Raw genomic sequence first — 16687 nt, forward strand, 5'->3', positions numbered from 1 at the left:
TTAATGGTAAACCGGAGTTAATACTCATACTTCTTTCTTCGTAAAATTTTGGCGGCCGTAATTTTTACTTTTCCACAATGAAATATTCGCTAGACCAGCGATCGCTATCCGATAAGAGTATCGTAGAGTTACTAACACACCAAGGCAACCGTGCTATTCAGGCGAATGAGACGATACTGAAGCGCTCCTCCTTAAATGTCGACTTTATTCGATTCGATTCGAGTTATACCGAGTCGATTCAAATCGATTAGATTTTTTCATTCATAACGTTCTATTTACACAATTAATAACTTTTAATGAGCATTTAGAACAATATTAATATCTTTATATGTGAATTAATGAAGCTGTCTCTCTTTTAATATTTTTCGGGAATGAGGTGTTTATAAATATATTTCAAAAAAGTACATGTCCCATTTTTTATTTCAGATAACTAAATGCATAAAAAATATCTAAATTTTGTACTTAGGTTTCACTTTTAATAAATTTTATTTTCGTCAGTGCACAATTCTTCATATTTATAAATAACAAGAAAGGATATTTCCATTTACATACAAGTTCTAAATGTATACTAATATATAAAATTAATGGCAAATATTAAAAATAATTACTCAAATTAATACATAAATTAAAAGATTTATGGGATGATTAAATCCTTTCCTTTCTTTAAATTTCACATTAGTTTCAATTTTGAATATTCTCTTTTATGAATCCTTCGCATTAAGGCATAATATATTATATTATATAAACAAACAAAAGGAGATTAATGTTATTCTATCCTTCTAATAAAGCATTATATTGGGATGTCTATTATGTATAATCTTATGTAGTATTCAATAGTAATAAAATACAATACAAGTAAATAAAAGGAATTAAATGCTTGAAAAATACTTTATGGCAGATACAAATTTCTCTGAATGATAATTACTTGTATCTAGTAAGATGGGAATTTAACCACACATCACTTGTCGAACAAAATCTTCATAATTAATGTTACCCTGCGAGTCTTCATGACCAGCCAATAGGGTTTCAACTTCTTCATCACTCAGTTTTTCACCTACCAAAAAATAGAAGTAATTAATTAGTCTGTGAATTAGAAAATGAATTATATATGATATGATCATGTAATCGATAATTACTAAAAAAATATTGTCAAAAATATTGTCATACATACCTAGTGTGGTTAAAAGGTGTCTCAGTTCAGCAGAAGAAATGAAACCATTTCCATCTTTATCAAAGTGACGTAATCCTTCTATAAAATCATCAGCTGTATCAGATGTGCGAGCTTTGCTTATAGCTTGATAAATTGGTAGAAACACTTCAAAACTAATACGTTCATCAGGTTTGTGTTGATGAGTAAATTTTTTAACATCTGACTCAGTTGGATTTTGTCCTAGAGCGCGCAATGCATCACCAATTTGGGCTACGTGAATTTTTCCATCTCCTCGACTGTCAAACAGTTGAAATGCCTCTTGAAATTCTATGCAGTAAAAAGAATTTCATAATTATAAATAATAGATACATAAAATTATACTTTACATAAATATGCCTAAGTAAGTCAGAATTTAATTTAAAAGATGATAGTTTCTATGAATAATAAATTTATTTACCCTCAATTGATGACATCATTCTGTTAGCTAATTCTTGATAACTACAACCATACATTGTGTATTTTAAATATATATATGCATATATTTAAGTATATATTAAATGATAAGGTTCCACCTTTTAAAAGATGAAACGAATAATGATAATTGTAACAAATACGCGTAGAAATCCAAATAATATATATTAAATATTGTATTGTATTTTTTCCAAACAAAGATAACAATACAGAATATCAATAAATCTTGAAGTTTGTAACAAAATATGTATATGTATATATATATATATATACATATATATGTATATATATTGCCTATCACAAATATACCAACAAAACTACATTCAGAAACGAGTTAAAACCGAATATAAAGGTTCCACGGTTGTTACGACGCAATGTTATTCGTGTTCTGTCTTCGTTTCTTCTTTTCTGCTGCTATTTCTTTCAGATACCTAACCATAAAAGGAAATCACCGACACGTAATTCGATGTCACCAGGGTGAGTCTAATAAGGTAAAGGATATTCTTGACCTAAATTGAACATCGAGAACCATCTGTCCGCCCTTCTTTAATTTTATTCTGCTTGGTGTCAATGATCTCATTCGCATTTACGTACCTGCTAACTGATCCTCCGAGTAAGATGCCTAAAAATATGTATAATATATAAGTATATCTTTTTCTCACCGACACATTTGTTTGAACATATTTATATGTATTTCAACAAAATATTACAAAAAAAACAAAAGACAGTGCATAAAAATACAAACCATTTTGCTTGACTATCGTTAGTGACACACACAGTACGTATCTTTTTACCGCGAACGTGTATATATGTACGTTGGACAACGAGCGCCTCGATCGTACCAAGTTTTTCAAGCCAGTAGTATTCAGAGAATTTATGTAGTCATCGGTTTTATTGGAATGTGACGCATATAAAACGATAAAATTAATCAACACCGAAGCTGGATTTTTTAAAAATTGTGTAAAAATTTCTGACATTTACAACCCGATCGAATGTTTAGTAAATATAATGGTTAAAATAAAATAAGGAAACGGAAATGAAATTCAAAGAATTATATTGTTCTACATGGAAATTGTGACTGTGATAGTCATATAATAATGAGTAACCTCAATTGAAAAATTATTAATAGTTTGCTTAATGGTTTATTCATTTTTATAGTATTGGTCTTCAAGAACATAAGATTCTAATACTTAATATTCTATTCTTATATTATAGATTGTGATTTCTAACCTTAGTACATATATGTACAATGAATCATATTGTATCTAAGCATACATAGTTTTGCTTTTTTTTTCAAAAGGTTGCTATGTTTTTACTTTGTGTAAATAAGTGCATATGTATATATTTCTGGTATATGCTACATGTCTTCTATCATCAATAGACCTTGGCCTTACACACAGATGAAGTATAGAATAGACTTGGCGATATGATACAAAGTATAATAAAGTAAAAATATCGATAACAATTTCTAATAAAGACAGATATAATTTCTATTTAAAAAAAGAACAGTGTGTTTATACAATTAATATATTTATTAGCAGATGTTTACAAAATTCTCACAAATGTACGTACATATTTGCTATGTTATATCGATTTTGTTGATTAGTTTGTTAACAACTTTTTGTGCGTATTTATTATTTGTTCCTTTTAAAACTTCATATACCCGTTCATGAGAGTGCATAACCTCAAGTGTAAGAAAAATTCGTGTCAGGTGGATGTATAATATAGTAGTATGTATATAGTATGTAGATATATAAAAAGAAAAAAGAAAAAAGCTTCTTTGAAGTTACATTTTATATCCTGGTTTACACACCATTAGATGCAACACTTAATTGTCATCAGTTGGTCGATTTCCATGAAGAAAAGTGTATATCGCATTCCTGAGTACAACGTTTGGGGTAAATGAAGTATCTCGAAGAGGTTTGTTCGTCATTGGACTTGTATATTTCCCACATAAAAACCATTCATTTATAGCAGCTTTTTCATATGTAAATCCATCTGAAAATAAGATACTTACTAGAATATCAAATACTTTTTATTATGATCCCTGTTTGTATTGTTTACCAGAACATTGGACGGGTTCTTTCATTATTTCATGCGTGATAGGGCATAAAAATTCGTGAGATATTTCGCTATCGTCTATAGGGATTTCTGAAGAATTATTGTCTTCACGTTTTAACCAGTACAGTTGTGTTTTAAATGCTTCCGCTGTCTAAAATCAATTGTAAATCGGTAAAGTGTACTTCTTTGTAAATAATTACGAAACAAGCACAGTAGAAAACGAGTTAGTTAAAAAAATAACTTCGATTATTTGTGGTTTTTTGACAATATACCTCTTCATCTTGTTCTATGTCCAGTCTGTTTGTTAATTCATTTTCCGATAGGGAAAGTAAATGTCGTCCCGTTAAAGAAAGCGTATTAGCTTTCTTAATTAACATCGGTAAGCCTATTTCGTCTAACCATCTTAACGTATCATCGATTTTCCAGTCCGCAACCTTTTATGTTAAAAATTAAACGTACCTATAACTGATGCGATGACACGAAATATTATATCATCATGTTTTAAAATCATACCCTTTTTCTGTTATTTTTTAAGTTATTTATTAATATATTTTGCGAAATCAATTGTTGAGGTATTTTCCAGATTAAGACAGTTTTATCTAGAGCACCTACGAATGATTCAAAATAATTGTTAATGTAGTAAAAAATCAATCAAGAAAATATGCATTGGATAATATAATATATTAATTGATCAAAACCTGTAATAAAAAGAGAAGTGTCTTGCGAAAAAGCGCAGGCAGTTACAAGACTTTCATGCTCTTCTAGCACGTATAAACACGTCCCAGAGTACTAAAACCACATTTTTCGTTACTTCGTGTTATAAATTATTGCGTAAATTAATTTTTAATAAACTTTTTTTATTATTAGCCCAACATATTACCATTTAGCGAAAAGTCTGTTCTTCGTGAAGAGAAAGGAAAGGATAGGATGTTTACTCACTACATTCCATATACGCGCCGTTCTATCAGTAGCTACGCTTCCTAAGATTTCGCTTTGAATCGGAGGAAATCGAACACAAGTCACATTGCCACCATGTCCGGCGAAAGATCTTCTTTCTTTATATCGTACATCACCGCTACTGCTTCCACTACTATCTGATGAGATTACGTTAACTTTGTCAATTGTTATTTCCCATAACTTAACCAAGGAATCATTGCCACCAGTTGCTAATAGATAAGAATTTTTGTTGGTAATTATATTCTCACTTCTTCCTGTAATACAACATAGCAGAATAGTCATATACATAGTCACATACTTACTATACTTACTAACAGTAATTCATGAACAGGATTCTACTCCATTATTTTACTATTCATGCTTACCATTAGTTATAAAATTAGATGTTGGACAAAAATCACACCCTTGGACGCCTAAGTCATGAGCTTCGCCACAAATAATCAGCGCTTCACAATTTTTGTTATCACTGATTTGAAACAGCCTCCAAGTACCTTCGTTGCATGCCGTAATCAAGTAACAAGAGTCATGTGTAAAGGCAATCGCGTTTATTGCATCGGCATGACCACTGAAAATGCTGTGACATACGTTTGCAACAACTTAATAATATTTTGCAATTTATATAGAGCAAAAACAATATTTTCATAGATTCATTATATTATATACACTTTTGCGTAATCTTTTAAATACTTTTATATAATATATAATATATACAATACATATATATTACATATACACTATTTTACATACATATACGTGTATTTGTACGTATATACAGGGTGATGCACATAATTGGACTCACTTGGATAATAACTCGAATAATTAAATACTAACTTTTTGCGAAAATTGATTCAGATGAATGTTGAATAGTTCGAAGGAGGCTACCCTGTAATCTCATACATATTATATGTACGACATTATATGCATATAAAGAATAACAAACCAATTGAAATCGAGATTCGATTTACATATATAAAAAGTTTGAAGCATGTACCAAAGTTCCTCCATATTATTCACATCCCATAATGTCGTCCTTTCATCATCTCCAGCTGTAGCAATTTTAGTACCATCCGGTGACCATCGACAAACACGGATACCGGATCCCGAATTCACGAAGGAAGATTTTGCTTGAGAACCGTTCTACGTAAAATTAATGACGGAGAATCGATAATATGTAATGAGCTTAATCTGCAGTTTAACGAACGCCTGTTATATGCGAGGCTTTTTTCTATATAACTATCAAAACGTTGATAATCTCCCACGTTTTATAATCGTGCTATTGGTTAATACCTCGGTATCCCAGATGATAACAGTTCCATCTAAGGAGCAGGAGGCAAGCATACGACCACAAGGGCTAAATTCCACATGGTTTATACTATATTTATGACCATCCAACGGGCTATAAGATTTCTCTTGAAATTTCGTAATAATTTCGGCATTGGCTCCTTCTTCGGTCTCAATGCTCCAAACTCGTATTAACTTGTCCCTGAGTATTTATCACAATTAAGCAATGAAAGAAATAACGCAATACAGAATATTTTACACAACTGGACCAAACAATATGCATCGTTATAAATCATTTTGTTTTGTCGAATGACATTTTTGTCATTCATATCTTCTATCGTCTTAGAGTTGCAGTTTAGTCAGGTTGCGTAATACACCCTGTATATTTTTAACCTAGTAATATCTTACAAGTTTGGCATTATATAAATAAAATATTTAAAAAATGATATCTTGTATACTGAATTATTTAACTATGTTAGATATGACTAACCCAGATCCAGAAGCGATAAGATGATTTCCGTAGAAAGCTACGCTGTTTATTACTCCACCGTGCTCTTCTAATCTTTGAATTAGTTGAACATCATTAACAGATGTTTCCGCGTTTTCCATTACAGTTTGTTCATATTCGACGCTCTACAGGTAAGGTGAGGAAGTTTCATTTTACCAAACTCTATAGACGTGTAATTATTTACGTATACGATTCAAATGATGGAAGGGTATAATTAGCCTAGTAGATATGGTAATTGGTGTAATAGAAGCGATATAGTGCGAACGTAAAATCGATCAGTGTTTGCAACTTTCCATGTCCGCAACAAAAAATTAGAGATTTATCGAGAATCATAAAGAAGATCTAGAGCTTCGCTTATTGCTCGTACTCATTACATATATTTATATCTTACCTCTTCGTGATTATCTAAAAATAAGGCAGGTGTAAATCGTCGTGCGAGTTCCGAGTCGAAGCATAAGTTTCCTTTAAGATCCCAAACAATTACGGATTTATCGTTGGAACCTGTAGCTAATAAATTTCCATCTCTCGAGAACGCACAGCATGCTACATATCTGTTATGTCCTGTTGTTATCGCCATCACTTTTCCGGTATCCTGAAAAATATCGGAATAAAAAGATTGGGGGATGAAATAAAAAAGCTAATAATCATAATATCATTGTCAATATACGGAATGTTTTGTTTATCTCGAATATGATTAATTCACAAATCAGCATAAATAACTTATATAATGTTAACGAATCCAATATAAATGAAACACCCTGTATATGTAAATGTCTATAGAAGTTTCACGAAGTGATACGATAATCAAGTTAAGAAATTATGTACGTAGATCACTCTACAAATAAGCTATTCCAACTTTTGTTCTAAAGAGCATAATTATATAGTTATCACTATACATATAGATTCATATATACAGCGTAAATATCATAGTAATGCATTTACTTTGTGCGATAAGGGGGACTTTACGTATTGTCTGATAGTTATCTCTTGTTTCTTTTGTTTCGTACCGTTTCCCAGATTACCGCTGTTTTGTCGAGGCCGCTACTAGCGATGAATAATCCGTTCGCATTGAAACAAACACAAGTTAAGGCACTACTGTGTTTTTCCATGATTCTGCACAGGCTTATTTTCACGGTGGATGTTTCGCATTTCGACTGTATCACAGTTATCTCCCATAATTTTACGTAATGATCATTACCGCAAGTAACTAGTTGGTACACTTTTGTGAATGGTTCGTTACCTAAACACGAAACAGTTCATACATTGGTAAATTTAACAGTAAACATAACATTTGTAGTGATCGAAGTCAATCGAATTCCTGGCTTGAATCGTTTTTGAAAGACGATAGTAGGTTTTATAATTTTTTATGTACTTGTAATCTTTTGGCAGGTTGAAAAGTCGCAAGATACGACACCTAAATCATGAGCATCATCTATTGAGGCGAGGGCAGTAATCGCTTGGTTATCGATAAAGCACGAGTCGATGATATCGCTGGTGGCGAATAATTTCATGACACCAAACGTACAAGTAGTTACTAACCAACTGGTATCCGGTGAAAAGCATACGCTCTGCACAGCACCTTCATGTTTTTGAAAATATCTGTATACGGATTCAAATTGTTACTGCCCGATTCGTCGAGTACTCTGATATATAGAAAGTATCAGGAGAATAAAAAGAATCTCACCTAACTAAATTGCGTCGAATCAAATCCCAAAGACAAACCTGTCCATTATCTCCGGCAGTTGCAAGTAACGTCGAATCGGGTGAAAATCTGCAAACTCTTACAGTTTCTCCGCCTACTTGAACCATCGTATGAATTTTTGATCCTGTCTGCAAAGGATATCACGATACCTCTTTCGTACATCTTTATACTAATTGCTAATGGCAGCGTGAAGATTTAGTGCATATGTACATACGTGTATATAGGAATCTGTATCTTACAGACGTATGAATTGCCAAAACTGGGATTTCATATTTGAGATTCACCACTTTTTTTCATGATATCAAATTTCATTTCGATCTTACTAACTCGTAATTAACTTACTCGTAAATTCCATAGCAACGTTGTCCCATCTATACTAGCCGAAGCTAGCATCGTCGATTGTGGGCTCACTTTGACAGATGTAACTCCGTATTTGTGCCCCTGCAACGGCGAAAAATATGCCTCTACGTACCCTTCGCCTAATCGCCATTGCCAAACTCTGACACGTTTATCTCTAAAAAGAACATATACAAGCCCATGTCAGCTTAATTACTGTAACTGGAAATAAGTATACCTATGTAACCGGACTTAAGCACCGAAAAGTACAACTTAATGAACTATTATATAACTTATTTAACTTACTATATAATATATAATATATAACTTAACGAGGAGTATATATCAATCATATTAAACAGTAATATAACACAATATAGGGGATGGATCGATCGATATTATAAAAGATAATCTATATCGCGATTTAGTGTTGAAAATGAAAATTATGTGATTTTACAAAAATCAATTCGAGACAAACCCGTACAACTACAATTATTTATTTGATAAAAAATTCATTTATATATAAACCCCTAAACTTTGATAACTTTCTTACCCAGATCCAGTTACAAGTACGCAATCGCTCGCAAAATCAATACTCGTAACGTCACTGGTGTGTGACGTTAAAGTTTGCAGAGTTTGTACGTCTCCTATCGTGGTGGTCATCTTCATATATGATTTTGTTATTAATTTCTTTCATATATCTATAATATCAGCCTGGAGCAACGTACGATATACCGTAAAAAGCAAGATAAGTACGAAGTAGAATCAAATATAACTATTTCGTTCTTATATTTATACATATTATTGATATGCTATTAACAAAATATTTTACTTACATAGTATGCAACACATCTCTCATTCGTTTTCGTCTGCAACATTAAAAGCACTTTAAGTATTTTTGTGCAAATTACCTTAACTTTTTTATTGTAAGCTACAATGCAAATCGTTTCGCGGCACAAGTAGTTGTGGACATAATGTCATAAGCAAAATATGAAGAATACGCGGTGTAAAGAAACGTGGAACATCCGTGACCTTGACATTGCTCAATATACTATATATATATATATATAAGTACGCGTGTATGTACGTGGATTCACTGGATAGGATATATGTAGTATCGTAATTGAAATAAAAAAGAAATTGGATGAAGTAGAAAGAAAACATATATAAAAGATTATTGGGAATAATTTTATACCGTAATCGTCGTGTCATACAAATTGTACAAGTTTTCAACCTCTCACTGTGAAAATATTACTTTGAAGGAAATAATACATAAAGAAATGCGATAAGAGATTACTTACGTTAATAAATGAATCGATGCAATTTGAAATCAAATACTAAGATACAGGTTTATTGGAACGATAGATTCGATCATAACATGTTGCATACTTGCTAAGGAAGATTTATTTCGGTAATGTATCACATGCTGTCTCTTTCAGGTAAGAAACGAAACTCATAAAACATCAAGTTCTGCGTACAAAGCATTCTATAACGATAATATGTCAACGCATGTCTACTAAGGCTATAAAATCGATATGTATGAAGTTTAAACGACTATAAGCAAACTGGTTTGGTCATCCACAAATAGAATATTTAAAAACGATTATTTAAATGATGTATTTGGATAAAATATTATTTCAAATAGTAAATATATAGATTATTTTCTTTTAGATTATGTGTCATTTTGAAAATATATTTTATTTGATTAAAAATATTTTTAAAATACCAAGAATACTAAAAATATTGGAGCTGTACATGAATATATGTTTTGAAATATTTTGTTTTAATTTATCTTCTCTTTATTCGCAACAATCAAATATTATTTTCGAAGATATCTATGTTTGCTCAATATCCCCATTAGCAAAAGTAGTTTCTTAATCTCTCGATCTTATAAAAAAATATATATAATCACTTTCCTTTCATAAAAAATCTCACTGGTGATATCGCTAATAATAACAGCAATATGCAGAATTAGCATTATTGTTAGGATATAGTGATACGTGAACTCGAAGTTTTATTTATGAAATTATTTTTAAAATATCAAGTTGATTCTGCCATCTGGCTCAGTTGGAAGACTATTTAGTTTCAAAATAATAACATGTATGTACATATACAAGAAAATAACATGAAATATCCTATCAATTTTTTTTTATTGAATAGTGATGAAATTCTGTGAGAAAATTTAATTTATACATTTATGTCACATTAATTAATAAATATTAATAAAGTGAAGTATAATATATTCATAACATGATATGAAATAGAAAATATGTTATATTAATACTAAAATATGTAAGAAAATAAAAATATTTACAAAATGTTTAATATTTTAGCTTATAATTCATATTGATATAACTATATAAAACATTTTTATGTTGTTTCAAAAAATTATAGGTAATGGTGTTGATATAGTGACAAGCCTTGATGATTGTGCTATCCTAGGGCTACGTGGTGATTTATGTAATTGCAATTGTGATGATTCTGAAGTTGTTGGTGTTTTTGGTAATGGTAAATTTTTTCTTAGTGGCTTAGCAGGTGTTCGTATTGATCTTCTCCTTCTAGATTTACTTGCATTTGCTAATATCTTTTCTGGCAATAAAGAACTTCGTAGTTCTTTCTTATCCTCTAAGTGTTCTTCAAATTTACTATATGTTGTGTCAGTAGCTGTTGAACTTTGTAACATGGAATTCTCGTTTTTATGATTATTTTTTGATTTCAATGCTTTTTTAGAAATTGCACTGTTTCCTTTACTTTTAGATCCACTTGTTCCTGTGCTCCTATTTCTACGTTTTGCTGAAGTATTTGGAGAAGGACTACAGAAAAGTTTCCTCTTTGAGTAATTAAGTGGTGTATGACGACGAATACTGAATATACCTTTTTTGGATGAGCTTAAAGCAGCTTTAGAAGGAATTTTAGAAACAATTGGTGTTGCTTTCTTTGCTGATTTATCTTTTCCTTCTTTTCTAGCCTTCTTTATAGACTCCTTTTCTTCGTTTAAATGTTCCCATGATTCTTTCAATAGTTCCTCTACTGACATTCCATTTATAGTAAATATTTCTTCATGCATATTTTCATATTCCTTTATTAAATTCCTTAATTGCTCTTCGATTTTTGGCAGCTTTTTCTGGATGGTTTTACGTTCCTTTTCTTCCATTAATAGCTGACCACCACGATTATAAAAACGATCTGGATTATTTGCACGCTGTAACAATTCTTTCATTTTTGTCCACAAATCATCACGCTCCTGTAAGAGTTCATATATAGACTTATTTGTATTATAGAACTCTTGGATCCTTTTTACTTCCAGTTCATGCAATGTTAATAAATCTTCTGTATATGTATGGGAATAAAAATAAATAAACTCTTTTCTTTGCTCTTCACTGAATTTACATAAATCCCATAGTTTGACCAACTCAGATCTTACTTGTGACACATATTTAGCAATATTCTGCTTCCGTTTTTCTTTACATCGCTCCAATTCTGTGGTTAGTGCATTTATAGTTGCTACACTATATCCTTCGTAACTGCTAAGAAATGACTGACAAATATGTTCAGGTTCGTTAAGATATTTCCATAATGCAATTAATTCTTGTCTAATGTCTTCAACATGTTCCTTTGCACTATTCACTTTATGTTCTAATTCTTCTCTAAGTTCTCTTAGTTTATTCATATTGCTATTGCTAAAGACATAATTTTCATCATCTTCATATACTATATGTTGAAAACTAGATGATGGAGATGTGCCCAAATCATCCATCATTCTAACAATTGCTCTACGTTGTTCGTTAAAAATGGTTTCTAAACGACATTTCTCACCTTCTTGTTTTTCAAGGTAGAGTTCAAAACTCTTAAGTTCTTCTTCGGAAGGCAATTTTTCTTCTATATTAATTGGTTGAGTGCCTAATACCTTACAAAGGGATTTTTCCTTTGCAAGCAATTTTTTTAAATGAGTCACACGTTGTGTTTTGCAATATTGTAAATTTTGTAGATCAGCGCGCAGCGCCTCTTCTACTTCCTTTAATGATAGATTTTCATATCCAGCATTTGTAATATTTGTTCCTAATTCTTTCGTTAGAACACCTATTTGGTCCATCAAATCTTTAACATTGACTAATATCGTTTCTTTTTTCAGCTTTGACTCTGAAACCATATCGCCTAATAAATCTTCTATATGATCAAATACTTGTTTGCAATATATCGAACGTACTTCTTGATTATATCCTATTTCTTCCCATATTCCGTGCAATTGAGTCAATGTACTTCTTAGTTTTGCAGTAATCTTCTGCATAAGCGGTTCCCATTCGGACGAATCGGCCATTCTTTTATTTCTTTCTCTTTCAAATATTTCAATCAAACATTAAAATTTAACACGTAAAATAAAAACTCCCGTGAATCTATGTGTTCCCTGAATAAATACGACAGGTATACTGTCAGAAAACGAATTTTACACGTTATAACACGATTGACCGTTGTTCGTTTGAATTCGTATTCTACAATGACGCCATCCACCTATCTGACTGTAACTAAAATGTTACCATCTACTACCCTCTCCGATTGGTTGATTGTCAAGAACCAGTAAGAAAATAGAAACTTAAATATTTAAATCCCTTTACTTTATTGCAAGCACACGTTTGGGGAATTTAGGTTTCCTTTGTTGACCGTAGAGCGCTAAAACATTTTGGTCGCGATATACAGTTGATAATTTAAAAACAAGCATGAATCTGGACTCATTAAAATTTGAACTCTTCAATATCTTAATTGAATTAATTAGATAAGAGACTTCGACTGAGCAATAAATGGATTAACTTTGAAGTTGAAAAAGTCCGGGTTCTTCAAGTGCAGCGATAACTCTAATATTTCATCTTCGTTGTTCGATAAGTATGCTTTCGATTTTAAATGACAAAGTGCTGTCAGCTTACCTAATATAAAATTGAGGAGATTGTTCATAACTATTCATAACTAATTCATGGCAGGAAAATTAAATATACAGATTAATGAATGATTATAAATAGTTATCAATAATAAATAATATGTACAACTAAAATTAAAATTATGTTTATTTCACGTATATATTAAACTAACCACACTTTTCATTCAAATCGGCGAGAGCCATGTCCGTAGTATCCCTTGTGAGATACGTGGTGCCACCTGATGACTTCGCGCCAGATTTGTTCACGTATTTGTTAATCATATTTACAAAGTACCCTCGCCGGAAGAAAATAAATATCTAAATGAGAACATTTTCATGAAAATATATCTTTTATGAAATATATTTAACATTTCTAATACAAACATTGTAACTTAATGAAAATTACATATTTCTTCTTGATAATTATATTAATATTGTATATTATTGATTCTATTTATATTGACTTTTGATAAAGTACAATGAAAATATCATGTTTGATTTGTGATACAATCAGTATGGCATTTTTTAAGATATCAAATTAATTATCTACGTTTCCCGGCAAATAGAAATAGTTCATGATAGAATGTTTTATCGATAAGACGTTTGGGAAGTTAAGGTCATGCTACTTCTTGCTACTTATAAGAAGATTATATTTTTTATTACAACATTTTACCTGTTATATTTAATGAGTAAACTAGTATAAAATATTAGTGTAAAATATGTGGTGTAGTAAAATACGGTCAACATTATTGTAATTACATAAATACATAATATTAAAAAAACAACGCAATGCTTAAATGAATAAAAGTTTTATGTTAATTTATTAATTGACATTTACGCAATATATTTTCGTATGACTGTTCCCTTGACAGTTCTTTAATATCTATAACTTGATAAAATCCGAACGCAGTGTCATATATATTCCATATACTTAACAGCAATAATTCTTTCAGTTTATTTAATCGACGATATTTCTCCAACGAAATTGGACATGATATGATCAATTGCCGAGGTGGGATTGCTCCATGATATTGTACCGTGCAAAGTGGATCAAGATCTAAATGACGCCTGGATAGCGGTTCCGTTGATGTGTAATTTTCGTTACTCACGTATATCTGAATATCGTCGGTACGGTGAGGCATAGTGAGGTACCAAATAATGTCGAAAGACACGTGCGTCTGATTGTAACAATTCACGTCAGGGAAATTGACTCGTGTCCATCGATCTGCACCATATTCATCCAATTCGAAAAATTCCTTTTTGTTGCCACTAGCAATTTTCCCATCTGGTGGACTGTATTTCTTATAAGGGAACCCTTTGAATGCTTCCACGCTTTGCGGCTCGTATTTGATCTGTCCGCAATCTTTGTTTATCCTCGATTGACACAACGCCGCACGGCTAGGTGGCTTGGAAACAAATCCATGGTAATTGGCGATCTGGTTAACAGTTTCGTGAATGGAAACGTCAGCGACTTGATAGAAAGCATAATTTGTTCCAGCTATTTTCAAGGTCGATAAAAGAATTCCTGAACCTTTAGAGAGGTAGAAAAGATCTTCGATGAATTTACTGGAAATGTAGCAGTTGAATCGGAGAACGTAATTTTCAACAATCAGATGATCATTGGTTTGATACGAGCACGCTAAATTCAATGAGGATCTCCGAATCGGTTGATCCTCCGTGTAATTGCCATTGGATAAAAATACTTGAACCTTGTCAACTACTACTGTTTTATTGCTAAATATCCAAGCAATGTCCGTGACGAAGTGAGTGGCGTTATGCTCCTTTATTTTTAAATAAGACTGGCTCCAACGTCCAGATTGATGTTCGTTTAATACATCATACAACGAGTTTCCAGCACTAGCGAGTTCTCCATCCTTTGGCCCATCTTTTATGAAATCTGCCGAACCAATAATCGTGCCAACATTGATATTAGATTTGAATACGTCGCAACCGTAATTAATTTTCACGAAACAATTGTAAGCCCGACTAGATGGTCTTGTTAATACAGCAGTAGTAGCAGCATTGACATCGTTACAATTAATTAAATTAGTAAAAATCGTCGGTATCAGTAATGATGTTAGTAAGAACATTTTATACAATACTGGCTGATGACGAATAAAGTTAAAGTTTATGAGTTGTTGAAATCGATGTAAATGTCAATATAAGATTCCACAAGGATTAGAAACTATAACGTATTGATACGTATCTTAAAACAAACTGACGAGAATAAAGCTGTGCAATAACGCCTATATAAACCTAGAAGCAAACAGCTTTTTCTACGATAGTTATCTTATCTGTAAGTATAATAAATCAATATGCAGAAATATAAATGATTAACAAAATCTCTTGGACCATCACTATCGAACACGTGCCTACTTTCAATGACTATCTCAGTAAAACCTTAACACCATTAATTTATACCTAATACTTTTATCGTTTTGTAGAAAATGAAAAAAAAACAAAGTAATATCATCTAGAAAATATCAATTTCCTTGAAAACTGAAGAAAAGGTAGGAACGCGAGGAAATTATCGTGAATGCAGCAATATAACGTATATTGCTGTGCGCTACTTCTAATTATTATTTTATAATTAACTTGTACAATTTTATTAAATTCAGATTTTGTTATTACAAATCATTGTACGATTTGTACGTAATATATATTATGCATTGATGAATCATACAAACACATAATTGCCATTTCTCTAGATAATTTCTTTTCTCAGAATACGATTTTACCTTTGTCGGTGAGTATATACATCATGGTGCAATAATCACCTTTATCTTTGATAACGTTACTTTTATTTCCTCATACAACAATGTACAATAAGAGGCTGATTAAAAATTTATTATACTATAACTTTTTTACATGTGTACAAGTACACAGGATAATTTACGCAATCAGAACACATCGTATCTCTTCTCTAATTGGAGTCAAGAAAGAAATGTCAGAATAAAAAGCTTATTTCCAGGAATGTAACAACGCGCATAAAAAATATAAATGCATATTGTCTTAGTAGAAATTATATCTATTGTTGCTTTACCTCTTGCTGTTTTATCGGTTTTAAATATCGCTATTTGAATCAATCGTGATCTTTCCACATGTCTAGTAAGATCTTCATTATCTAATTCAAACAATTCGTAAGTAAATTGAAAAGGTCTTAAATGATAACTTAAATGATAATAATAGTATTATAACTGTGGGTTCCGTATAATACAGAATTTGGGGTTCTACTATATAGGTCACCTACAGTAGAATGTTTCAAATGAGATAATAATTAATAGTTAATTTTTCTTTTGCTAAAGTTCTAAT

General features: G+C 31.3%; 3 protein-coding genes across 8 annotated transcripts; all 3 read right to left on the minus strand.

The window, feature by feature from the left end:
* Nucleotides 1–874: 874 nt before the first annotated feature.
* Mlc-c (Myosin light chain cytoplasmic) lies at nt 875–2613 on the minus strand. Of its 2 annotated transcripts, XM_069124955.1 has the most exons (5): nt 2367–2613; nt 2216–2243; nt 1608–1648; nt 1172–1477; nt 875–1054 (listed from the first exon to the last, which is right to left on the minus strand). In XM_069124955.1, the coding sequence occupies exons 1-5, from the start codon at nt 2596–2598 to the stop codon at nt 948–950; spliced, it is 714 nt and encodes a 237-aa protein (XP_068981056.1). In that variant the 5' UTR covers nt 2599–2613; the 3' UTR covers nt 875–947. The 2 variants fall into 2 exon arrangements, with proteins under 2 accessions (XP_068981056.1, XP_068981057.1); XM_069124956.1 differs by lacking the exon at nt 1608–1648 and having other exon boundaries at nt 2367–2479.
* A 521-nt stretch (nt 2614–3134) lies between these two features.
* LOC138185767 (WD repeat, SAM and U-box domain-containing protein 1) lies at nt 3135–10114 on the minus strand. 4 transcript variants are annotated; one of them, XM_069124941.1, is made up of 18 exons: nt 9768–10114; nt 9303–9335; nt 9020–9180; nt 8473–8644; nt 8113–8258; nt 7801–8027; nt 7436–7668; nt 6820–7020; nt 6411–6553; nt 5927–6122; nt 5631–5776; nt 5005–5213; nt 4622–4893; nt 4381–4471; nt 4196–4290; nt 3955–4116; nt 3686–3833; nt 3135–3619 (listed from the first exon to the last, which is right to left on the minus strand). In XM_069124941.1, the coding sequence occupies exons 3-18, from the start codon at nt 9133–9135 to the stop codon at nt 3450–3452; spliced, it is 2727 nt and encodes a 908-aa protein (XP_068981042.1). In that variant the 5' UTR covers nt 9136–9180; nt 9303–9335; nt 9768–10114; the 3' UTR covers nt 3135–3449. The 4 variants fall into 4 exon arrangements, with proteins under 4 accessions (XP_068981042.1, XP_068981043.1, XP_068981045.1 ...); XM_069124942.1 differs by having other exon boundaries at nt 3135–3305; nt 3435–3619; nt 9303–10114; XM_069124944.1 differs by having other exon boundaries at nt 8345–8644; nt 9303–10114.
* Nucleotides 10115–10151: 37 nt separating this feature from the next.
* On the minus strand, nt 10152–12960 carry LOC138185770 (protein regulator of cytokinesis 1-like). 2 transcript variants are annotated; one of them, XM_069124954.1, is made up of 2 exons: nt 12674–12960; nt 10152–12606 (listed from the first exon to the last, which is right to left on the minus strand). In XM_069124954.1, the coding sequence occupies exon 2, from the start codon at nt 12557–12559 to the stop codon at nt 10847–10849; it is 1713 nt and encodes a 570-aa protein (XP_068981055.1). In that variant the 5' UTR covers nt 12560–12606; nt 12674–12960; the 3' UTR covers nt 10152–10846. The 2 variants fall into 2 exon arrangements, with proteins under 2 accessions (XP_068981055.1, XP_068981053.1); XM_069124952.1 differs by having other exon boundaries at nt 10152–12960.
* Nucleotides 12961–16687: the final 3727 nt, after the last annotated feature.

Source organism: Bombus flavifrons, chromosome 12, assembly GCF_040668555.2.
Source record: "Bombus flavifrons isolate JBK064 chromosome 12, iyBomFlav1_principal, whole genome shotgun sequence".
NCBI lineage: Eukaryota > Metazoa > Arthropoda > Insecta > Hymenoptera > Apidae > Bombus > Bombus flavifrons.

Bases quoted from the DNA above. Each gene is read 5' to 3' on its own strand.
- LOC138185770 (XM_069124952.1), bottom strand. From the start codon at position 12,784: ATGGCCGATTCGTCCGAATGGGAACCGCTTATGCAGAAGATTACTGCA.
- Mlc-c (XM_069124955.1), bottom strand. From the start codon at position 2,598: ATGTCAGAAATTTTTACACAATTTTTAAAAAATCCAGCTTCGGTGTTG. The intron at 1,478-1,607 runs GTAAATAAATTT...TTTACTGCATAG, and splicing joins AATGATGTCATCAATTGAGG to AATTTCAAGAGGCATTTCAA. The intron at 1,055-1,171 runs GTATGTATGACA...ATTTTTTGGTAG, and splicing joins ACACCTTTTAACCACACTAG to GTGAAAAACTGAGTGATGAA.
- LOC138185767 (XM_069124941.1), bottom strand. From the start codon at position 9,135: ATGAAGATGACCACCACGATAGGAGACGTACAAACTCTGCAAACTTTA. The intron at 6,554-6,819 runs GTAAGATATAAA...CCTTACCTGTAG, and splicing joins TTTTAGATAATCACGAAGAG to AGCGTCGAATATGAACAAAC. The intron at 3,620-3,685 runs GTAAACAATACA...TCTTATTTTCAG, and splicing joins AGAACCCGTCCAATGTTCTG to ATGGATTTACATATGAAAAA.